This window comes from Schistocerca nitens, chromosome 7 (genome assembly GCF_023898315.1).
Source record: "Schistocerca nitens isolate TAMUIC-IGC-003100 chromosome 7, iqSchNite1.1, whole genome shotgun sequence".
NCBI classification, from domain to species: Eukaryota; Metazoa; Arthropoda; class Insecta; order Orthoptera; family Acrididae; genus Schistocerca; species Schistocerca nitens.
Genome location: NC_064620.1, coordinates 387,145,153 through 387,170,141, shown reverse-complemented (window position 1 = coordinate 387,170,141; position 24,989 = coordinate 387,145,153). Strand labels below are relative to the sequence as shown.

Genomic DNA, 24,989 nt, shown 5'->3' with positions numbered 1-24,989 from the left:
TATATCCTTGCTGACACATATCTGTCAAAGACACGTTGTACAAAGTTCTTGGAATTTTTGTGATTGTTTCACCACGTTTTCAGCTCCCAGAGATGGTTTTTCATGTTAGCCTTTCAGGTAAAAAGCAATCTGTGTCTAGCTTCATTTGCTATGCATAAAAATTCTCCAATCTTTCTTTACATCCTTCTCAACATTTGTTGTCACAAATGCTTAAACATCTTATGATACTCCCCTGCATTAGGTGAATTGAAAGATTCAGGTCGTCTCTACTCTCATGTCTTATTGCTGAGCTGCTGCCATAGGATACATGTTAGTAAAATTTATGCAAGAGTAAAATACAGAAATTGAATCAAAGAACTAGGTTCTAAGGAAAAAATAAACTGTAGCTTACAAATATTTCAACTATCATTATGATTACTAATGAATCAGATGACACTGAATGTTTTCTTTGCCTGAAATATAAGTTTGAGGGTACTACAAAAGAGTTACAATAATTAAAAGCTGAAGCATAACTGCCCACAATGTTACTGTGTATTCAGCAAGAGAAGATTCTGTGCTTGTGAGGAAAGAAAAAATACGATACGTTGTTTACAAAAGACAGGAGTGTAATTTATATCATCTGCACTTACAGAAAAGATTTGACATTGTTCACTCCAAGGATAATTGCACAAAAATGGATTTTAATGAATGTGGCAAGGGACAGAACATTAGCATATTAACAGCTGTCAGATGTGAAAGAATAATGGATGTACTGGAAACGAATTTAGCCAATGGACATGTGCAACTACTTTTGTACTTCCATCTCGCTATGTGGCATTTAGCTAAATGGACAATAAACTAAACCTTAACAACCAAACTGCTTCTGGTACTTTATACTTGTTGTTGTTGTTGTTGTTGTGGTCTTCAGTCCTGAGACTGGTTTGATGCAGCTCTGCATACTACTCCATCCTGTGCGAACTTCATCTCCCAGTACTTGCTGCAGCCTACATCCTTCTGAATCTGCTTAGTGTATTCATCTCTTGGTCTCCCACTACGATTTTTACCCTCCACGCTGCCCTCCAATTATACTTAGGAACAATAAATTTCAGAATTTTTGGTACTAAAGATAGACTATCCTAAATCGAATATGGTATGTTTATTAGAAATGTGGCAAAATCATAAGACCAAATAAAATTAAGATAAGGACATATACCTGATAAGTAGGTGAGATCAGGGTAGTAGAAAATATACTGGCAAAATTCTCATAATATTAGTTGGTCAGAATCACACCATTCAAGTAGGCAACCTCATATGAAAAAAAAATCAAACTAATATCAAGAATTTGATTATAAATACTTGATGTAAATAACCTAAAGAAAAAATAGGGAAATTAACAAATATTCAAGAAAACGTTAGAAAAAACAATGCAAAAGTCATTGCATTCCACAATCACAATAAACAAATGAATATTTTTTTGATATAAAAAGGAATACCAGGACCATGAGTCATGTCAAACAGTCTACAATATTGTCAGAGCAGAAGCTGAGAAGCACCGTGGTGTAGTGGTTATGATACTGAACTGTTGAATGGAGGGTCATGAGTTCGAAACTCACCTGTCCAGTACAATTTTAATTTCTATATTTGGTTCGAGTATATTCTAGAGGTATCCACAAATGTCAAGAATCATTGTACTGGAATGTTCTGTAGCTGTTTACATACTGTATGTGTTCTGGCCGGAGGCAGTTCGCTCCACGCTCTTGTATGTGCAAATGCTGAATAAACCTTCGTTAAATGAAGTTAGTGTTCGTCATTCATCTAATTACACCTTCTTCTACACGACGTTATTCTGGTGGAGGCACCGGGTATTGGAACTTGTAATAGCGCACATTATGGGCAACACAGTGGCTCCCATCAGGCCACGACAGAGCTACCATTTGAGTGGCAAGAAACCCGAGTTCCAGCCACGTTCAACAGATCGCAATCTACCAGAGACAGAAAAGGAAGAGGACATTACGATGACAGAAACTGTGTGCCACTACATGAGACATCCTTCCAGGTTCTCTAGCTGGGAAGTATTCCAGCCAGAACTGCGCAAGTATTTCGGCGATACACAATGACACAAGTGCAAGGCTGAAGATAAATTAAAGTGCAGGGCACAGTGTCCAGGAGAAACTATAGCATCCTACATTCAAGATGTCTTTGAGCTGTGTAAAATAGTGGGTCCTAGAATGAAGGAGGAAGATAAGGTTGCACATCTCATGAAGGGTGTTGCTGAGGACATGTATCAAGCCCTACTCCTGAAGGAGGTTCCGACAGCAGACGACATCACAAAATGGTGTCAGTATATCGAGAAAATGCCTCAAAAAAGAAGTTTGAACGGCTTCAAAATGCTGCATCGATGTCTGTGATGGAGGAAGCAACTGATTTCACAAGTGTTGTTCATCAGATAGTGAGAGAGGAAGTTCAGAAGGCACTTGGTTTGCACTGAGAGCAAAAAACCAAGACCCTTCAAGATGTCATAAGGGAGGGAGTGGAACAGACATTGAATCCAATGTCTCGTCCTTCATTTCCCTTTAAAATGCCGCATGAGGAACCTGTTTGGCACCAAGGAAGACTGACGTCTGGAGGACCCGGGATAACCAACCAGGATGTTTCCACTGCGGACAACTGGGACTCGTATTGTGATATTGTCGAGAAAGGCGGCGGATATTTGATGTTTGATGATGCCTACAACAGAAGACAGCAGACCGATCTTAGCTGACGCCAACTCCGGGACGACGAAGATGAAGAATTAGATGTGGGTGCAGGATGACATAGGTCACCATCACCGCAAGCTATCCTCTGGAGAGGACACTCCCCAACACACCGATCAAGGTCTGCATTGCTGTTTAGAAGCTCCAGCCAATCACATAGCTGCTGCAACCTGGAAAACTAAAGGGTGCGACCTTCCTTGGAGGTGAGGCCGCTGAAGAGAAAAATCCTCCGCTATTGATCACTACAAAAATGACAGTAAACTACGTCGATATCTTCATGGATGGTCGACCAGCCCAAGCTCTTGTGGACTCTGGAGCATCATATTCAGTCATTTCGAAGAAGTACCATCGCCAGTTGCAGAAAACCATATTCGTTGACAACAAAACATCTCTGCTGAAGGTGGCTAATGGGAAATATGTAAAACCTACAGGAAGATGTACCATTCGTGTGGATATAAGTGGCCATACACAGTCCTTAGAATTCATCATCTTACGAGAGTGTAGTCATGACCTCATTCTCGGATGAGACTTTTTTAAAGCTTCTCAGGCAATTATAGATTGTGGTCACTCAAAGATTATAGATTATGCTAGACGAGATGAGATACTGTGGACAGGAAGATGCGCATCTGAGGATGTGGAGACTATGTGTGCTGGATGAAGTAATCACTCCTGCAGTCAGGGCTAGAATGGTAACTGTCAAGTGTCATGCCATGCATCAACCCATGGATCTTGTAGTGGAATGTAAGAGAAGCATACCACTGAAGAATAACTTGGTCATCCCAGCCTCTGTCATCTCGTTTAAGAACAGACTTGGTGAATTGTGGATAGTTCACTGTCACCGAGAACCACAGATCCTTCCAAGACGCATGTGCATAGCAAATTCTGAGCCGTTGATTGAAGAAGAACTGAGTGTCATAGAAACCTCCCATGCTGAGTCTGTGGGCAAAATTAGCGCTACCACTATGACACAAGATCTTCTAGCTCATCTATCACCAGATCTCACTAAGGAACAACAGAAGAAGCTACTTGCCATTCTTCAAGAGTTCTCTGAATGCTTCAATCCACAAGTGAGAGTAAATTAGACAATAAGACAGTGAAGCACTGAATTAGCACTGGAGACCATCAACCAATAAGCCAAAGAGCACACCATGCATCAGCAAAGGCATGTCGAATAATTTGCGATGAGGTACAGAAAATGATGAAGAATGACATCATTCAGCCTTCGCAGAGCTCATGGTTGTCACCAGTGGTCCTTGTCAGGAAGAAGGAAAGCAGTTGGCGCTTTTGTGGTGATTACAGGAAGTTAATAAGATAACTAAAAAGGACATTTACCCTCTTCCACAAATTGACGATATACTACATTGTCTGAGGGGGGGTTAAGTTTTTCTCAAGCATGGACATGTACTTGGGATACAGGCAAATCAAAGTAGATGAGGCTGATCGTGAGAAAACTGCATTCATCACTTTTGAACAGATGATGGTTAATCTTCTACGTCGCCTGAAGTGGATGACGTGTCTTTGTTATTTAGATGACATTACAGTGTTCTCAGAGACATTTGATGAACATATAAAAAGACTGAGGGCTGTTCGTAAGTGTCTCCCACAAGACAAACTGAAACTTAAATCCAAGAAAGTGTCTCTTTGGAGCAAAAGTAATCAAATACTTGGACACCTTCTGTCAAATGAAGGTGGGCGGCCAGACCCAGACAAGGTGAGATCTATAACGGAATTTCCTATTCTTAAAAGTATTAGAGATGTGAGAAGCTTCTTCAGATTATGTTCTTATTGCCGTCATTTTATCAAAGACTTTTTCATCAAAGCCAGACCACTCCAAGATTTCTTAAAAGCTGATGCTAAATGTATCTGGTGTGGTGTTCAACAAGATTCTTTTGACGTACTGCAAAAAGCTCTGATGACTGACCCTGTACTTGGTCTGTATGATGAGAGAGCACCTACAGAACTACACACAGATCTCAGTGGGTATGGGATTGGCACTGCTATATTGCAAATATCGGATGGAAAAGAGAAGGTTATATCCTATGCTTCTAGGACACTTACAAAAGCCAAGAGAAACTACTCAACTACAGAAAGAGAATGTCTTGCTGTGATCTGGGCCATGTGCAAATTTCGACAGTATCTCTATGGAAGGCCATTCACAGTTGTTTCAGACCATCATTCACTTTATTGGCAGACAGGTCTTAAGGATCCAACAGGATGACTCGCCAGGTGGGCACTACATCTTCAAGAGTATGACATTACCATAGTGTACTGAAGTGGAAGAAAACACCAAGATGCTGACTGCCTTTTAAGAAACCCTGTGCAAGACTATCAAGACTTTGATGAAGGTAGTGACTGTCTCACTGCCCTCCAGGATCCCTCTGCTAAGCAGAAGAAGGATGCCAAGATATCTCAAATTATGCTTACCTTAAATCGGTCACAGGATGTGAAAGGACAATTTAAAGTAATTAATGGATTACTTTGCAAGAAAAACTTTGATCCATTTGGAAGGAGGTGGCTACCAGTGATACCTAAACACATGCTCTTAGATGTGCTACAGAAATTTCATGACACACCTGAGGCTGGACATTTAGGATTTATTAAGACCTACGATAGAATCCACAACAGATTTTTCTGGCCAGGTTTATTTAGGAGTGTCCGTCACTATGTGTAGCATTGTAGAGAGTGCCAGAGGAGAAAGGCTGTTCCTCAGAAACCACCTGGCCGACTCAAACCAAGCCCACCAGCCAAAACGCCTTTCAAGCATGTTGGGATTGACCTCCTTGGACGATTTCCAACGTCTGCTAGTGGCAATAGATGGATTATTTCTTGCACTGATTATCTGACATGCTATACCTTTACAAAAACTGTGAAAACAGCTGAAGCATTTGAGGTAGCCAAATTCATCGCGGGAGACATTGTATTAAAACATGGTGCCCCAAGGTCATTAATTACGTATCAAGGGAAAGATTTTCAATCGAATATTGTGACAGAGATAAACTATTGGTGCAACATTACTGATCACATGACAAATGCCTACCACTCACAAACTAATGGGCTTACTGAACGCCTTAATATGACCTTGGCTGACATGCTATCAATGTTTGTAAATGTTGAGCAAAGCAACTGGGGTGAGGTGATACCTTTCGTGACTTTTTGTTACAACACTGCAAAACAAGACACCACCGGATTTACACCTTTTTCCTGCTGCATGGGCATGAGGTGACTACGACAATGGACACTGTGTTTCCATTACATTATGATGACATAGATGACGACTACATTGGCCAGGTTCTAACCAGAGCTTCGGAAGCTCGGCAGTTAGCTTGAGTCCACATGCCGCAGGCTCAAGAAAATGATCGCCAAAAGTATGACACAACACACTGCCTCGTCTGGGTCTTCAGTCCTCTCCTGTTTGGAAGATTGGTCTCTCTTAGAAGCTCCTCAGGTGTAGTTTGGACTCTATAAGGTTGTAAGACAGTTATCTGATGTTACTTATGAAGTTGAAGATTTCGACCCCGGCACAAGACGACGAAAGATCAGAGATATGGTCCACATCCTTTGAATGAAGCCCAATGAGGATCCTGACACCCAGAGTAAATTCAAAACTCTAGTGACAAGTAACAAGCAGAAAGGCGACGAAGAGCATAGCAGCAAAAGAAGTTCTAAGAAGATCACCGCCAGGGCAAGGATCAGTCATCAGAGTCGGATTTTTCAGGACCGATGACTCGTTTCCGGACTAGGAGGACGTAACATAGAGACACTGTTCACTTAAGGAGGAAGCAATGTTGTAGAAGTAGCTGAGTAGCGCTGTGGTGTAGTAGTTATGATACTAAACTGTTGCATGGAAGGTTGTGAGTTCAAAACTCACCTGGACAGTACAATTTTAATTTCTATATTTGGTTCTAGTGCATTCTAGAAGTATCCACAAATATCAAGTATCATTGTATTGGAATGTTGAGTAGCTGTATATATACTGTATGTGTTCTGGCTGGAGGCAGTACGCTCTGCGCTCTTCTATGTGCATGTGCTGAATAAGCCTTCATTAAGTGAAGTTAGTGTTCGTCATTCATTTAATTCCACCTTCTTCTACGTGACAATAGGGATGAGTATTTATAATCGATAAGTCAAACAATGGAAAAACCAGGATGGTTATGAGAAGAAAAGTTGCTACTGACCATATAGTGGAGCTGAGTCTCAGATAGGCACAACAACAAGACTCTCGCAATTATAGCTTATGGCCGTTAAGGCCTTCAGCAACAACAGACAGACAATACACACACACAAACACACTCATGCAAATGCAGCTCACACACTGTGAGTGTGTATGTGTGTTTGTATGTCTATTGCTGATGAAGGCCTCAACAGCCAAAAGCTATAATTGTGAGAGTCTTTTTGTTGTGCCTATCTGCAACTCAGCATCTTCACTATATGGTGAGTAGCAACCTTCCTTCTCATAATATAACCGATAATCAATAGGCCTACTTGATTCAGTTGCTATATTTATGTTTTACATAATATGCATTCCAGTGTAACAATAAAAGCAACAAATATAATTTAGACTCTAATCAATGTATACACACCAACCAACATCATCAATAGAAAACTACGTGAAAGACCAGAAGTCTGCAACTGATATACTACAAAGAATACCACGAAATCATGCCAAAATTACCTTGGGTGCAAATTGGAAAAGAGAGGAAATTTAAGTATTGGGCAGGCAGATGGTCAGGATATTGTAGGAGTTGTAGTGATTCAAGAATTTCTGTATAAATTCTAGAACCACTCAGCCTTCTACCGTCTCGAACACACAATATTCTGCATATGAGTGTGGCATGGTAGAACCCTATCTACTGCGTGTCACATGTTTGTGTGTGCAGGTTTAAAATTGGTCGCGGGAAGAAAGAAGACGCGGCTGACGAGCAGCACTGACAAGTACCTGTCAGGGACTCCATAGATGTTTTTGTGAGTGTGTAAGGAAGTACGTTGGAGTTTATATGCAGCTCTGTGCTTATTGGGTCACTGACTATTGTTATTAAAACAAAGACAGTTGAAAAAGAACTCTTGGAAACTCTTGATTTAGCCTTACTAAGAAAAGTTATGGTATCAAAGCCAACTTTCTTTTAACTGTAATTTAATTTGTTTCTGACATTTGACTGTTCAAGGGACTTAATGGAAGTTATATACTTATGTTTTAAAGTGAGAGTTTTATTGTGTATGAAAGTCAAATACATGGTTAACTGACAAAATGCAAAGTTTGTATGTCTACTTATTTCATAAGTAGAAGGAGTTTAAAAATTCCTGTACCTAGCGTTATTCAACGCCGCAGAAGTCAGGAGGGTTGCAGTAGCCAGCTATCCAATAAAGAAGAGTGGCAGCAAATTCCAAGTATGTCACCTCGTAAAGAAGTGGAAGATGGTTTGGGGGAATAAACCGAAATAACCCAGATTCACGCTCGTATCGGAAACATTAGACAGTCACTACACACATCAATTGCCATGGTTGTGCATATTAACTCTGTTCACACCATCCAGTGATGCAGTTGTGGCACGAGTTGAGTGACTGTGCAGTGACAAATGAATAGCATCAAGTGCCCAGTTTGTGTTCACCACTTGGTCTGCTGTGTTAGTGTTTATTACTTACTCCTTGGAATTGTAACTCATTTACTTTATTTTGATTCTGTTCTCTGCTTGCTGTATACTGACAAGGCACCTACAGAAACTGATTCTTCCCCTTCTGTAATTCTTCTTTAATAAAATTGTTCAATCCTATTTTCACCATGTGACTGAGCAGAGGTAGCACCACAAGATCTAATATTTCTGTCAGTCACTGTCCACAAGATCTAATATTCCTGTCAGTCACTGTTTCAATGTCCATCTTGCAGTAGAGGTGATGCAGGTACTGAGACTGTTTTCTGCCACCCATGTCTTCCTGAGTCAGCACTTGTCTTTCTTTCCTGTTAAACAGCAACTCTACAAATAAGCTCAGTCTTTAATCTTTCATCGGTGTTCTCTGCTGATGGAACCGTGATTATATCCTGAACTTCAGAAGCACAGTGGTGATCAAGCTGACTCACTATCAACGCAAATTTAGTCACATCTGCTGTAATTTCAGAATAGCAAAAGCTGGCTTTGACCTGAGCAAATCAGGTAACTGAATTATGTGTACAAAACTATGGGAGGCGAATGGTCAGCCATGACACTGCAGGTGATTCCATCCTGTAATCAATATTATTGCTGGACCAGTACTTTAAGCACTGATCATCTTGGGGTCACCACTAATGGGAATATCAGATTGTGTAGTGCTACCTGTACTTAATAAGAGCTCAATCACAAGCCGAGAATAGGCTTGAACAGTTTTACTAATGCACAATTACACAAGGAAAAGAATCAGTTGCTATTAATGACTTGTCAATATAAAGCTGGCAGAGAACACAATCAACATAAAGTAAATGAGTTACAACTCCAAGGAGTGAGCAATAAACATTAACAGCCAGCTGGTGTGGCCGAGCGGTTCTAGGCGCTTCAGTCCAGAACTGTGCAACCGCTACAGTCGCAGGTTCGAATCCTGCCTCAGGCATGGATGTGTGTGATGTCCTTAGGTTAGTTAGGTTTAAGTAGTTCTAAGTTCTAGGGGACTGGTGGCCTCAGATGTTGAGTCCCATAGTGCTCAGAGCCATTTGAACCATTAAACATTAACACAGCACAACAAGCAGTGGACACAAACTAGATGGCTGATGCCACACATCTGTCATCGCACAGACACTCAACTCACATCAAACTGCAACTATGGATGGTGCAAAAGGAGAGAACATGAAAGACCACACAAGTCGATGTGTGTAGCATCAGCTACGACATAAGTAGACTAACCACAATACTATGGAGCTCACTGAACTATGCAGAAATCACAGTCCATTTTTTTAAACTGACATTCCTCAAGAAAATGTCCTGTGAAGCTAACATAATTGTTAGGAGAATATTGGCTGGAACATGTTACAAACTCTCACACAAGTACAATAAATGCCCTGAAACTTAAAAAGCCCTCAAAGGTATAGTCTTAGATTCCAATCATTCCCTACAAAATTCTTCTTACATGTGACTCCACAAAAAGCAGAGAACTGAAAATTATGATACGAATATGCAAATATGATGTACAAAACATCAACCATAATAAAAATTTTGCATAGGTAACAGAAAAAGCAACACCACCAGATTGATGCTTATACAAGCAGAAGAAAAAGTGGCACGACAAAGCAGGACACAGAAACATGCCTCCCAGACAGATGAATGCAATCAGCTCATAGAACTCAAACAAGAAGTATGGCATTAGTGGTCATGCAATAAATCAAAAGAACATCAATGTGTATATGTGGAAAAGGAAAAAAAAATCCTGGATTTCCCAGTTAAAAATAAACTTTTTCCCAGGTGAAAATACACATTTTCTGGGTTAAGTGACAATATATTTTATCAATCCTTTGAATGGTTAAAGTTTTATACAGCAGTGTAGAACTTCCTGGCACTTTATAAATGAAGGCAGTTAATGCTTGACTGCCAAAAATCTGGAAATGAAATAAAGTCAGAAAACTGTAACTAATAACACATTTCAGCCCTCCATAATTATGTGAATGTATTGCAATTCACTTGCTAGCTCCTGACCACAGAAATCCTTTTATTTTCATTTGACATGAGAGCTGTAAATGAACAGGAAACAGCAAAATCATTAAAACGAAACACAGGTCATGTGGAGATTACCTCCATCCCACTAGAACTCAGACTTCTCTGTGCATGTGAATCTGGCAGCTTCCATGTGCCGGAGAATTTTTTCTGGGTGGCATATGACTGGTTGTTGCTACTGCTGATACAGCTAACAGCCACACTTCAAGTAGCCATAAGCAGGAAAAGGTAATGCTCATATCCCACTCAACTGCGCATGCGCGTACCAGCAACTGTCCAAATGAACCTAATGTAAACCATTGTGATGTGACACTCTTAGGAAGCAGTTTTTCGTTATGAAGTATTGCATAGCCTTCATCCTAAAGCATTTGACACATTTTGTTATTGGCATATGCTTGTGTGTGCACTGTGTTTTGTTGTTGTAAATGGTGCATTTCTTTTGTGACGTAAGTTCTGTTTTTTTCCCTCATTTATGTTTTAGTGTTGTATTATTACTCTGCAATAGCAGGAAAAAGCAAAATTCTTTGTTAGAGTATCAGTTCTTACCTTTCAAAATTACAAAAATTTAACTGAAAACCAAAACAATGAAAAATTCCCGGAATTCTAAAAAAATTTGCGAGTTTTTCTCAGTTTTCTCCTGGACGAAAAAATTCCCGGGCTTTTCCCCGATTTCCCAATTGTCCTAGGACCTATACAACCTGAAATGTACACTCTCTAATATGTCATGAAAGCACAAAACCAATACAAAATACAAAAATTTGCAATTAAAGTGCAGATGCAAAATTTTGAAATATAGAATAAGAATTCCAGCTGCAGTTCAAAGACAAGACTGTGGAAATTGCTCACACCAATAGCAAAAATTGCCAGATCTCCACAAAATACTTTTCTAAATTAGTTAATTGTGAAATAACAGCAAAAATTCAGTTTCATTTTCTCTGTGCAAAATCTAGATTCAAAACCACTGAACATTCAGGAATTAAATGGATAATACAATCTCTGTAAAACAGTAAGACTTCAGGAGTAGACCAAATCACTGCAGAACTATGGGAAAGTGCAGGAAAGAACATCATTATGAAACTGAAATATTTTTTTTATGAAGTCTGGCAAAAATCTGTGACTGGAAGTTGGCACACATACACCCACAATGCAAAAAATGGAAGTAAGACATATGAAAACAGCAATCATGAAACCCCAGTACTTTCAGTTACCTACAAAATTATTTCCAATGTTCTTTTGAACTGAGTTAAACCAAAACTAGATTCTCAACTTGGCAAATACTAGAATGGAGTCAGAAAATTGTGATTATGCATAGAGACAATTTCTTCATCTGAAGAATTCAATGAAATACATCTGAAACACAGCAAACAGAGGGCATGTCATAAATTTTTCAATTTAAAGTAAGGGAGGGGGGAGGCAAAATAGACTGAGAAGCTCTGTTTGGAAATACTCACAGAGACAAAAATCAAAAGTGCAATTTACAGGAAAACCAAGCAAAAAATTTAAAACAGACACTGGAGTATGACAAGGATGTGGTTTATCCCTGTTACTATTCTACTGTGACACTGAACAAATGTACAAGAATGAGGAAGAGCACAAACACTAACACTCCAAGGTGTATAATTAGATTTTGTAGCTTTTGAAGACAACTCAGTGCTAAATGCTAAAGACATTATAATGCACAGAAAAAATGAGAAATATTGCATGAACAGGTAGGAAAATTAGACTACTGGCTTCATCTGAGGAAAGAAAATACATGGCTACACCATCTGATCCTAAAAGTGACAATAACAAAACTATCCGTGTTAAATAATTTGAGTGCTTGGGTGAATGGATCATGGGTGAATGGATCACTGAAAATTATAACAAGAAGATGGTCTTAGAATTCACACTTAAAAAATAGAAAAATACATTTCAGTTAACTAAACAAATATAATAAAGAAATGCCTTTCCTGAAACTGTGAAATCTAACTAGATGGAATGTATCACTCAAAACCCAATGCAGATATCCACAGGCAAATCCTTAAAAGCACAGTTACAATGCATATGCAAACGATGAAGCTCACACTATGTAGAAAGAATTGATCCAAATAAACTAATGAGATGCTATCAAGAAAGTACACAAATATGGGTACTTGAGGAAGAAAGCAAAGGACCAAACAACAGATGTGGACGGAGGAAAAGAAACATACTCACTTGTTGCGCGTGAAAGAATACTGTGGTAAGAAGGTGGGCAACAGATGTTGATTCTGCATGATCCTAAGAGAACCATTCATGAATGAAAGAAAATAAAATAAGATATCCTACAATTATGGCCAAATACTATGCCTCTATAAGCTTTTGTCAGTTCTCACATTAATTTTAAACATAAACTCTACAGCTCTACAGTTCTGTGCTGACCTTGATAAAATTCAAGTCACAGCACCATCCATACTTATTTTCCCAATGAAGTCCAATAATTTGTTTGCATACCAGCACCATAATTTATTAATTGCTAGTTTATTAAATTTATGCAACAAACAAGACACCAAATACATGCCATTGCTGGTCCATTTGAATATTTTCAAAGCCTTCTTTAATGATTTATATTCTATTCTCAGTTTGATTAAAGAAGTGAGACAGAGACTACAAAAGTGACAAAATATACTGGTTCTAAGTATGCACTCTCACTGCAATAATTTTGGCTGTGGTAGATAGTTTGCAGTGTGAAAAGGAGAATTATTGTAGCTTATGCACGGAATACTCTTTCTGTATTCAAAAACTTAAATTTACTTCCTCACTTTTATATCTTAAAGTGGCAATTATTCACAATACTCTAGCAACTACTGAAGTCAAGTGAGCCATATATTCAGCCCCATAGCTGGAAACCAATAAATGATCACAGTGTTCCAAAAAAATTCCTGTGATGACATGAAGTTTCAACTACAACAATAACTTGAAAATGTATGTCCATAGCCAATATCCTACTTGAGCATGTTAGGCTCCTACTGTGTGTCCACAGTAACTTAATGATTTCACTGGTGGAGCCAAAAATGGTGAAAATCGACACCAGTTGAAAGGAACTCACTTGTATGAGTGCCGCCAATGTTAGGCTGCACCTGGATATGAAGTATTACTGTACACATAGTCAATGGTGATGGTGCCAATGCTATGGAGAGCAGCCTCACTGCCCCTCTCCCCTCGGCAGTCTGATGTAGAGGCATAGGATACCTTCTGCTGTTCCTGATAACCACTGTGCAAATCGTCCTCTTATCATGGATAAGCAGCAGAGATGTGGCCTGTATTTTCATTAAACATGCGCTGAAATGTATTCACTTGGTATATTGTAGATAATTTTAGCAAAAACTCACGCAACAGCAACAAAAAAACTTTATACTTCCTGAGTCAGCAGACAGCCAGTGACTACAAAGCAAAGAGTTCAATGATCTGCTAGCCAAGACCTATGTCATAATAATATTTTTTGATGGAAATACAGTTATTGGTGTGTCAGATAACGAAATAAAAACCTTCAGCCTACAGTAAAACTGTGGCACATAAAATTTATAGTATGAGTGTCCACTAATGTTGAAAGTTATGTTTACACTGCACATTAGTTGCACATACTGTGAAGAATAACTTGAGTGAAAGAGAACAATCCCTCTGGGCATAAAATCATGAGGGTCATCAATGTTATTGTTGCATTAGCAGTTAACTCAGGATGATACTGCAGCGACCACTATCTGGTGATGACGTCTGTCAGAGACCTGGGCCCCAACAGACATAAGTATGAAGTTTCAGCACATCACAGAGTCATGGACTTTAACTCGAACAAAACATATAAAAAGACTGCTGCACCTTCATCAAGGAAATCCTCCTCTTCATCTTCCATAAGCAGTTCTTTTTGCCTTCCTTCTTCAGTAACCATAGATACAACTTCTGGAACATGCTGTTTATCTTTCTGTAATAGCTCTTCTAATCGATTGCCAAGTGCCTGAAACAACAGTATACTTTGAATTTTCATGTGTTAACACAAATGGTGGTACAATTTTTACAACTTCTGGTGTGCATGCAAAATCACATCTATGAGAATAACCCTCTCCCCAGACAATTTTCTGCATTCATCATATCAAGAAATTCCCAACCAGTCACAAATATGGACAGATATTTTTGTAGATTGTATGTTCTTCAGTAAGATATTATTCATTTTGAATAAAAAGTTCTGTAGAATTCAATAAATACCAAATTCATCTTGTTACAGTTGTTCATGATTTTAGGATACTTTGTGTTAGGTGTCTTTGCAATCCCAAGATGGATGTCAAGAAGCACCCCACTTTGTGCAAGGCAACTCTTGATATTTGATTTCAGAGTGTGTTACATATTGTGCAGTACATGCTTGTGAATAAGTGGTAGTTATAACTCACTCTGCTGTCTTTTAGTAGACAAGTATGGCTTGCAACTCTTGATATTTGATTTCAGAGTGTGTTACATATTGTGCAGTACATGCTTGTGAATAAGGGGTAGTTATAACTCACTCTGCTGTCTTTTAGTAGACAAGTATGGCTTGTGCTGTTTCAGTCTACATCTGTACTCTGCAAGCCACCTTACAGTAAGACACCTTGGTTAGTTCTGGTAGCACTATTATCTCCCCCCCTCCCCACCATTTCCCTGTTCCATCCACGAATAGTCAATGGGAAGAGCAACAGTCACTAATCCCCATATGAGTTCTGCTCCCATTTTCTTGTTACAGTATTTTTGTGAGACGTATGTTGGATGAAATAATATGTCTCCCAATTCTTCTTGGAATGTACACTCTCAGCAGTTTCAACAGTTAACTTATCGGCAACAAAAATCTCACTTTGTAGCTTCTGACACGGGAGTTTGTTGAGCATCTCCATGACACTCACACTTACTATGTGAACTTGTGACGATCATGCCACTCTTCATAGAGTCTGCTCTCTCTCTCTCTTTTATGTCAGTACCTTATTGTGATGTCTGCAAGACACAAATAAATGTTTATTAATTTTGAAATTTTAAGGAACACTACAGAAATGGTAACCTAAGGATGAATTAGTCACTTTTAAGGCACTACTGCTATGAATTACCATGTTTGCGTATCTCAAGAAAGTAGATTCTTGATATTTAAATGTGAATATTTCTAGGTTAGGTGTGCCTATGACATCCATGAATATGTATTTCAAAATACAAATTACTAAAGTCACATTTATTGTTTGGCCCAGTATGCATTTCAGAGGGTTTCACCTCCATCATCCAGCAGCTTTATTACTATTAAGAAGGTACAAACATTTGGCTTCTTGTGTGGTAACCTCAGGCAATTGCTGGCAGTATGAGACAAATACTGTTTCAACACAATGCCCAAATTTATGTGGATGCTTTGATTCCAATGGTGAACAGTAATTTAATACAGGGTAGCAAAGCAAAACAGGAAATGCTGAGTTCCCTTTTCAAATTTTCCTTTACAAAAGGAGACTCAGGAATAATGTCCCAATTTAATTCTCTTACCACTGCAAAGATGAATGAAACAGATTTTAGTGCCAATGGTACTGACGAACAACTGAAGTCATTAAAACTGAAAAAGGCTCCAGGACCTGGCGGGGTCCCTATCAAATTCTATACTGAATTTGCAGCTGAGTTAACCCTCTTTTAACCATAATACATCAAAGATCCCTCAAACAAAAAACTATGCCCAGTGGTTAGAAGGAAGCACGTCACACCCAGTGACAGGACAGGAAGCAAAAGTGATCTATAAAACTACCATCCAATATCTCTGAATCCATTTACTGTTGAGTCTTAGAACATACTCTGAGCTCAAACACTTCTGGAAAGTATTAAACTTAGTACCATGCCACTATTTCTTAGCAAAAAGTACTAGTGTATTAGTCATCAATCGAAATTTGTGAAGGGGTTGAGGATTTCTTGATAGGGACTCTGAAGAATATAATCCTGGATGCAGTCATTGACAGTGGAAATATCTTCAGGCATGTTCCAGGGAATTGCTTTCAGACCTTTGTTGTTTATTTAAAGTATTAATGACCCAGCAGACAGAATAATATAATCTTACAATTTTTGCTGGTGATGAAGTTCTCTATAATGAAGTATTGTCTGAAAAATGGTGCAGTGGTATTCAATTACATCTTGATAGGATTTCAAAGCCATATACAGACTGATAACTTGCTTGAAATGTACAGAAATGTAGGCACTTCACAAAATGAAAACGGCAGTATCCTATGATAACAAAATCAATGAGTCACAATTGGAACTGGGCATATAGATACCTGGGTATAAAAATTTGTAGGGATATGTAACAGAATGATCACATAGGTTCAGTCACAGGTAAAGCAAGTGTTAAGTGTTTGGTTCATTGCTAGAACACTATGGGAGTGTGGTCAATCTACAAATGAGATTGCTCACCAAACATCATATGAACCACCATTGAACTTGGCTGAAGAGTCTGGGTCCTGCATCAGATAGAGCTAACAGGGGATATTGAACACACATAGAGAAGGGCAGCGTGAATAGTCACAGGTTTTTTTTATTTTTATTTTTTTATTTTTATTTTTAAAAACCAGTGGCGGAGCATCATGGAAATACTGAAAAAACTGAACTGGCAGCACTGAATCTAGGAATATACTATAACTCCGCATGTATCCCTACTTTTTGAATCACAAAGGCAAAGTTAGACTAGTAAGAGCATGCACAGATATGTTTAGGCGATCATTCTTCCTGTGCTCCATATGAATGGAAGAAGAAGAAGAAATCATAATCAATGGTACAATGGGAAGTACCCTCTGCCTGGCACTTCACTGTGGTTTGAAGATTACACATGTAGAAGGAAAATTATAAATATCTGTCAGTGGTCACAGGCTCATTTTCTATTCATTTTCATGTCACATACACTTTCCGTAAGCTGGTATAAACAAAGATGTTTTATTAGGATTTAACAAATGCAAAGAATATGTTAAATGATGTTGCAAACAGTGGCAACTTTACATGACATTTTTAATTATTATACTGAGTTGATTATGTGTATAGGGAGATAGACAGACAGACAGACAAGAGATAGGTAGACACAAGGACAGATAGAGAGAGAGAGAGAGAGAGAGAGAGAGAGAGAGAGAGGGAGACCGACAGATAAACAGATAAGAAGTGGGAGCACAGATTAACAACGACAAAGCCATCTCTTGTTATGCGCATTATTTCAAAAGGTTTCTCATTGTGAAGGGGCTATAGCATGATTTTGATATGAAATATTTACACCGAAGTGCGAAAGAAACTGGTATAGGCATGCATTTTCAAATACAGCGATATGTAAACAAGCAGAATACAGTACTGTGGTTGGCAATGCCTATATAAGACAACAAGTGTCTGGCACAGTTGTTAGATCAGTTACTGCTGCTACAATGGCAGGTTATCAAGATTTAAGTGAGTTTGAACATGCTGTTATAGTCAGCCCATGAGAGACAGGACACGGCATCTCTGAGGAAGCGATGAAGTGGGTATTTCATGAGTGTATCATGTGTATCAGCAATCTGGTAAAACATCAACTCTTTGACACTGCTGCGGCTGGAAGAAGATCCTGTAAGAACGGAACCAACAACGATTGAAGAAGTCCAACCCTTCAACATATTGCTGCAGATTTCAATGCTGGGCCTTCAACAAGTGTCAGGGTGTGAACCATTCAACGAAACATCATTGATATGGGCTTTTGGAGCCAAAGGCCCACTCATGTAGTCTTGATGACTGCACAACACAAAGTTTACACCTCGCCTGGGCCTGTCAACAACGACGTTGGAATGCATATGACTGGAAACTTGTTGCCTGGTCAAACTGTATTGAGCCAATGGATGTGTATGGGTATGCGGATAGCCTTATGAATCCATGGACCCTGCTTGTCAGCAGGAGACTGTTAAAGCTGGTGGAGGCTCTGTAATGGTGTGGGACATGTGCATTTGGAGTGCTATCGGACGACTCCTGATATGTCTAGATACAACTCTGACAGGTGCTACATACATAAGCATCCTATCTGATCACCTGAATCCATTCATGTCCATTGTGCATTCTGAGGGACTTTGGAAATTCAGCAGAACAATGTGACACCGCCACACATCCAGAATTGCTACAGAGCGACTTCAGGAACACTCTTCTGAGTTTAAACATTTCTGCTTGCCACCAAACTCCCTAGAAATGAACATTATTGAGCATGTCTTGTAACATGCTGTTCAGAAGAGATCTTCACTGTGACAGCTCTGCAGGATTCATGGTGTCAGTTCCCTCCATCACTACTCAGACATTAGTCACGTCCATACCACATCATGTTACGACACTTCTGAGTGCTAATGGGAGCCCTACATGATATTTGGCAGATGTACCAATTTCTTTGGCTCTTCAGTATATATATGGTCAGACAACAAAGAAGGCCCATGCAAAATACATTTGGAACAGATAAATATATGGAGGTGAATTATTTTCCATTAAATTACAGAAGAAATGTGGCACATCTTCTAACACACACAAGTAATTTTTAACAATTATAGCTGCCAAATTATGACATTGACTGCTTTTTAATGTAAATATATACTTCTTTCTGTGCCACTGGTAAATCTTTGAAAGGATACCAACAACATAATGTGTGGTAAGTGATCAAATGGTAATAAGATAACAGAGCTACAAACTAATGTCTTGTGGTAGGAGAAGAGGTCTCACATACTTGTCAAATGAAAGCAAACATGTAACTCAGTTAGGGTCATGCATTTATTATTATAATTATCATACCAAGTACTCAAAATGTTAACACTGATCATTGATACATGGTATAAAGTAAGTCTTCATCGATATACCACCCAGTGAATTTAATCTGGATTTATTGCAGCACAGATCCATGTTATGCAGCACTTCATATTTATATTTATAGTAAATGATGCTTCATCCATAAACAAAATTTTACATAGAAATGCTGTTTAAATTCATTGTTTTTGGAGACACCATTTGAAGAACTGTACCCAATTTTGAAATTCATTGCCATGAAGCTGTTGATGGAAAAAATGTGAAAAGAATGAAATGTGTCGCTGATACTGCCCACATTCAAGCTGCCTTGCCATGACATGTGGATTGTGCCTTACTGGCGATAAGATGTTGAGTCGCATTTGTCTTATCAGTATCTCTCATTTTTTGTTGGAGTACTATATTTATACTTCCAGTTTCTTGAAATTATTTTGCAAAGAGAGTGGGTGATGACTTGGCACAATTAGGATACCTTTCTGTAGTTTTAACCATAGAGTCTTTATTTTTTTACTCCAAAGCAAATGCAGAAATATCACTGTACACAGAAAATATGGCCTATGTAGAATACTATGCAACAAGGCATAATTAAAGGAAATAAACAAATATCTTTCAGCATATAATCACATCATGGGTCTACTAGTTCGGTGACATTTGCATGCAGAAAGACCACAGCCACTTTTCCAACAGCTGTATAAATTGTGAAGGTCTGAACAGCTTAATGAGAAAGTTGTCTGATCACTAGAACAGCAGAGCACAAATTCATAGGCTTAAAAGTGCACAAGTAGACATATGAACTGTGCCTGAGTCCCATGTTTGCTAAAATTTCTTACAACAGGCTAGATGTTTGTGGACACTCTTCTGCTGATGGTGGCACAGTGGGTTCAGTGTTTTACCTTGTTACTACAATCATATATTTCCTACTTTAATTTGCCATTTACACAGTTAACAGCATGACAAGGAAATTTTCAAGACTGAAGTGGAAGTTTCATAATGTACTAAGCTTCTCAGTATGTAGCACCAGTGAATTTCAAGATATTTTACTGAGACTGGATATTAATATTAGTTACGCAAATGAACAAGTGCAGTGACACATACCTCACCCCACTGATAGAACATTTTTCCAGCTGTTCTTTGTTGAGTATGAGTACGTTTCAAGCCAGTTGGTACACCCCGTGCTGGTATTGGTCCTGATGGTCGAAACATTGGAAAATTCAGTTTCATCCAAGCTGGCCACTGTCCTTTGTTACAGCTGTGCACAAAATGTGCACACTCCAACAACAGTGCAGCTCTAGCAACAACTGGTGCATGAGGCTGAAATCAAATTATTTTACTCAATAAAAGAAGAGAATAAATATATCTAAAAACAATTATGATGTGACTTACCAAACGAAAGGGCTGGCACGTCGATAGACACACAAACAAATGTGAAAGCACCCACGTGATCTACCAACTGACCTGCCTACACTGTGACGCATTCTATGTGGGAATGACCAGCAACAAACTGTCCATTCGCATGAATGGACACAGGCAGACAGTGTTTGTTGGTAATGAGGATCACCCTGTGGCTAAACATGCCTTGGTGCACGGCCAGCACATCTTGGCACAGTGTTACACCGTCCGGGCTATCTGGATACTTTCCACTAACACCAACCTATCCGAACTCCGGAGATGGGAACTTGCTCTTCAATATATCCTCTCTTCCCGTTATCCACCAGGCCTCAATCTCCGCTAATTTCAAGTTGCTGCCACTCATACCTCACCTGTCATTCAACAACATCTTTGACTCTGCACTTCCGCCTCGACTGACATCTCTGCCCAAACTCTTTGCCTCTGTATATGTCTGCTTGTGTCTGTATATGTGCGGATGGATATGTGTGTGTGTGCGAGTGTATACCCGTCCTTTTTCCCCCTAAGGTAAGTCTTTCTGCTCCTGGGACTGGAATGACTCCTTACCCTCTCCCCTAAAACCCAAATCCTTTCGTCTTTCCCTCTCCTTCCCTCTTTCCTGACGAGGCAACCGTTGGTTGTGGAAGCTAGAATTTTGTGTGTATGTGTGTCTATCGACGTGCCAGCGCTTTCGTTTGGTAAGTCACATCATCTTTGTTTTTAGATATATTTTTTCCCACGTGGAATGTTTCCTTCTATTATATCCATATCATTAAAGAAGAGAATAAAATTGATATACTCTATGTTTACATTTAAAGCAATTAATCTTTATTTTAAACTATGTTCTATCATTAATTGCATCATTATTTGCAATAGATCTCTTAAAAGAAGTAAATCACTTTAATATTATTCTGGAGATATGATTGGCAGCATGAGCAAGAAATTAAAACTTTGAATTAATAATTAATAAAGAGTACTTTCAGATCCCCATAGTGACCATTCTTGGTAAAATGGGGACTCTGAAATGAATGGATAAAATAATAATAAAATCCATCTACTGTGTTTTCCAATACAGTGGTGTATTTATTTACCAAAGTGTAGTTTCATCAACATGGTATCAAAGGATCTTCATCATAACGTGAGCACAACACACAGGCCTAGCTGTTAATTCAGCTGCTTGTGTTGCAATTGACACTACGACAAAATATCGTCCTCATTTTATTTAAGCTCATATGTGCTCGTATACAATTTTACATGATGAAACTACAAGTTTCAAAGTTTGTCATGAACTGCAGTGCCCTATGAATCATGTAATATCATCTTTGCAAACTTTTTATGCACATTTATTAAATTTTAATTGACACTATTCCAAACATATGGCTTTCGTCAACTGCCTACAAATCTATTGCTACACAGTCTCCTCAAGCCAAGTTAGTATAATTCTTAAGTAATAGTGACAATATGGCTAAAGGTAGATACTGTGACTTTATGATTTTTTTTTTAGAATAGATATGGTAATAAAAATTTCTGGTGCAACGTAAATAATTTAGGAGTAAATGTTACAACTCATGAACTGTAGAGTTGTTGAGTTATTGAAAGACACATCAACAAGACTGAAAATTTTGCTATCTTACTTTGATTTCAGTGTCATCATAAGATCCTTGTTGGATGAAGTAATATAGTGCTTGATTTGCCTTTAAATGAACATTTGTAATTTTGACAGTAAACCTCCCTGTGACACGCAACACAGCTCCATGACACATATGAGCTTACTAAATGGACTCAAGATTTAACATACTGTTATCATTTGGAACTTCTCTATCTCATCTATTAATCTATCTGGTAAGGCATCCAGGCTGACTGTCAATACTGAAGAATTAGTCAAATGAGGGTCTTGTGTGTCTCCTTTCTGAAGAAGGCTTTGACTGACAGCTCAATGGGCCTGTTTGCAACTCAATGTGTCATCTTTATGGTGAGTAGTGATCTGTCCTTTTCTAGTATTGTCAATATTCAAACTTGGACTTGCCATTGTTTGCTCTTTTCTTGAAATAGAAAATTGGCTTGGGATTTGCTAACAGTAAAGCTATGATTGCAGAACCAAACTAATGTGTAACATGCAGTTGGAATTTCACTGAGTCTCTGATGAATATCTTTGGGGATTGGGCATTACACAAATTGCAGCCCATGCTGTGGCAATAAACTCGCTTAATGTAAGTTAAGTAACAACAAATTGTTACTGTTGGACACTGACCATACAATCTGCAAAATCTGCTACAGTAAAGACATACATGTGACTTCACCTCTAGTGGTAATGCATTGCTACGATGAATGCTTTCTTGATGATTAGAATGTATGAAGTCCTACATTGTGCAACTGTTTTTCAATAGTACTCATAGTCAGAGGACGCTTCCTGAAACGTAAAAGCTAGGACCTTTCTGCCTCTTTAAAATTTGTTATCAGCATATTCTCTCTCACATTAATTAATTGAAAAGCTAATAACACATCAACAGCAATCCTAAGCATTGCCAAATATGTGTGATATAAGTAATACTATACTTTGGGAACTGTTATGATGAAATAAACCTGTAGAATGTATTCCTTATGCCTCAAGCAGACACTGTAAACGGTAGGACTGTTTGAAACCATATTATTTTCTTAAAACTACTGAAACACAATTACAATCATTGTCTATAACATATATTTGAAATCCAAGGTTACCTTAAAGGGGGGGGGGGGGAATCCAATTAAAAACGTGTCTTACCACATAATTGCAAGGCATTATCCTGTCTGCCAGGCTCTTTGTTTAAGGACTGTTATTACTGAAAAGAAGTATATTTTTATTATAGCTAGGAAACACGCTAGGAAGAAATTATATTCAATATTTTACAAATAATCCACTAAAATGCAATATGTACTGTTATATTTACATATTTGACAATTTTCATTGTGAATGAGTCTAATCTGTAATGAGATTCATATATTGCATAATGTCATTTCACTTTATGATTTATACAATGTAATTTGCTATTCTGATATCTGTCAAAATTTATTCTATTTCTGCAATTTTCTGTTTTTAGTTGTCATGTCTTTTGTAACAAAATGTATATAAGACCTAAGGCTCACGCGGAACAACTGACTATGATGAAACCCAAAATCACATGTGGTATGAATTAATGTGGACATTACTACCCACTTGGTCAGTCTTTGTTATACCTGGACTTCAACGTATTTCTTTTCTACAGAAAAAATCAACTCTATGAAGCAGATAACTCACGTTAAGTATTTGATCACAGCTAAAAGAGAAAACACGGCATTCTGGAAGAGTGTTACTGGTCACTGAATAGTAACCATCACTCCTCCATTCATTGCCACCAGCAGTGGTGAATGGTAATGACTACATAAATGGTATGTTGTCCTATATGGTGAGAAGACCATACCTCACTGTTTAACGCTCTTAATCATGTGTAATTGGTAAAATTGTTGTCTCTCTCACCTCTAAGGAATACTGTAGATTGTGGAAATGCTGTCAATACAAAGAAAGCATTACAATAAAAAAATGGAGGGTGTTACGCTTTTAGTGTTACAAATACTGCTGGAACACAGCTATCTTTTTTTACCTGGGACATGACAGGCATGTATTTTGGTATTTCCTACGTTTATGTCATAATGATTATTATATTTCAATAAATTCATGTAAATATATATATATATTTATTTATTTGAGTTTATGGAATAATGAGATCATGGTATCATCTTTTTCACTTGATTTGGATCTTCATAGTGCCAGTCATCACAGTCTATTAACCATAGAGTAAGCAAATGTTACGAGATAACAGCCACATTCAAGGTCCTCTTTGATATTTATTATAATAGTAAAAAAGAACTGCAATGATAACCACTGTAATCAAAGCTTATATTGTATGCACAGAAAAAGTTTATTATTTGCCTAGGAGCCTCAAGATAGAAGTTCACATTACTACTCCATTAACACTAAGTAGTGGAGATGTTATAATCAGAGAACAGGGAAATAAACTGATATTGAGGGAAATATTGTAACACTACCTTAGGGTGTGTCCAAAGTTACTTTTATGTCTGGAGACTTCTCTCCAGTCAGATTGACATGTTGTGTACTGTTTGCCAGAAACTCCTCAGCCCAATCACACCATTGGTCTGATATTCCATACAATTGTATTTTGTTCATAACACAGCAGTGCAGAACTGTATTGAATGACTTCATTTAACAATAAACATTTATTTTCTACAATTGCAACACTATTTCTAACAAGCTACCATTTTTCTACCTCAGCTAATCCCAGAAGAAAAGTGAATAGGACCTTTTTGTAGAATTTAATGTAGTCTAATTTTGTACTAGGAAACTGATATTTTTGAGTTATTCAAGGAAAACTAAAAAAAAGTAACCTTTAAA

At 38.2% G+C, this 24,989-nt stretch overlaps 1 protein-coding gene across 1 annotated transcript in view; it reads right to left on the bottom strand.

Moving 5' to 3' along the window:
* Positions 1 to 24,989, bottom strand: part of LOC126194994 (protein unc-80 homolog) — a 1,036,886-nt gene that overhangs the window by 461,739 nt on the left and 550,158 nt on the right. Inside the window, exons 28-29 of the mRNA XM_049933411.1 lie at positions 20,273 to 20,488; positions 14,234 to 14,369 (exon numbers count right to left, since the gene is read on the bottom strand). Coding sequence (XP_049789368.1) covers positions 14,234 to 14,369; positions 20,273 to 20,488 — 352 coding nt within the window. The remainder of the gene's footprint in view (positions 1 to 14,233; positions 14,370 to 20,272; positions 20,489 to 24,989) is intronic.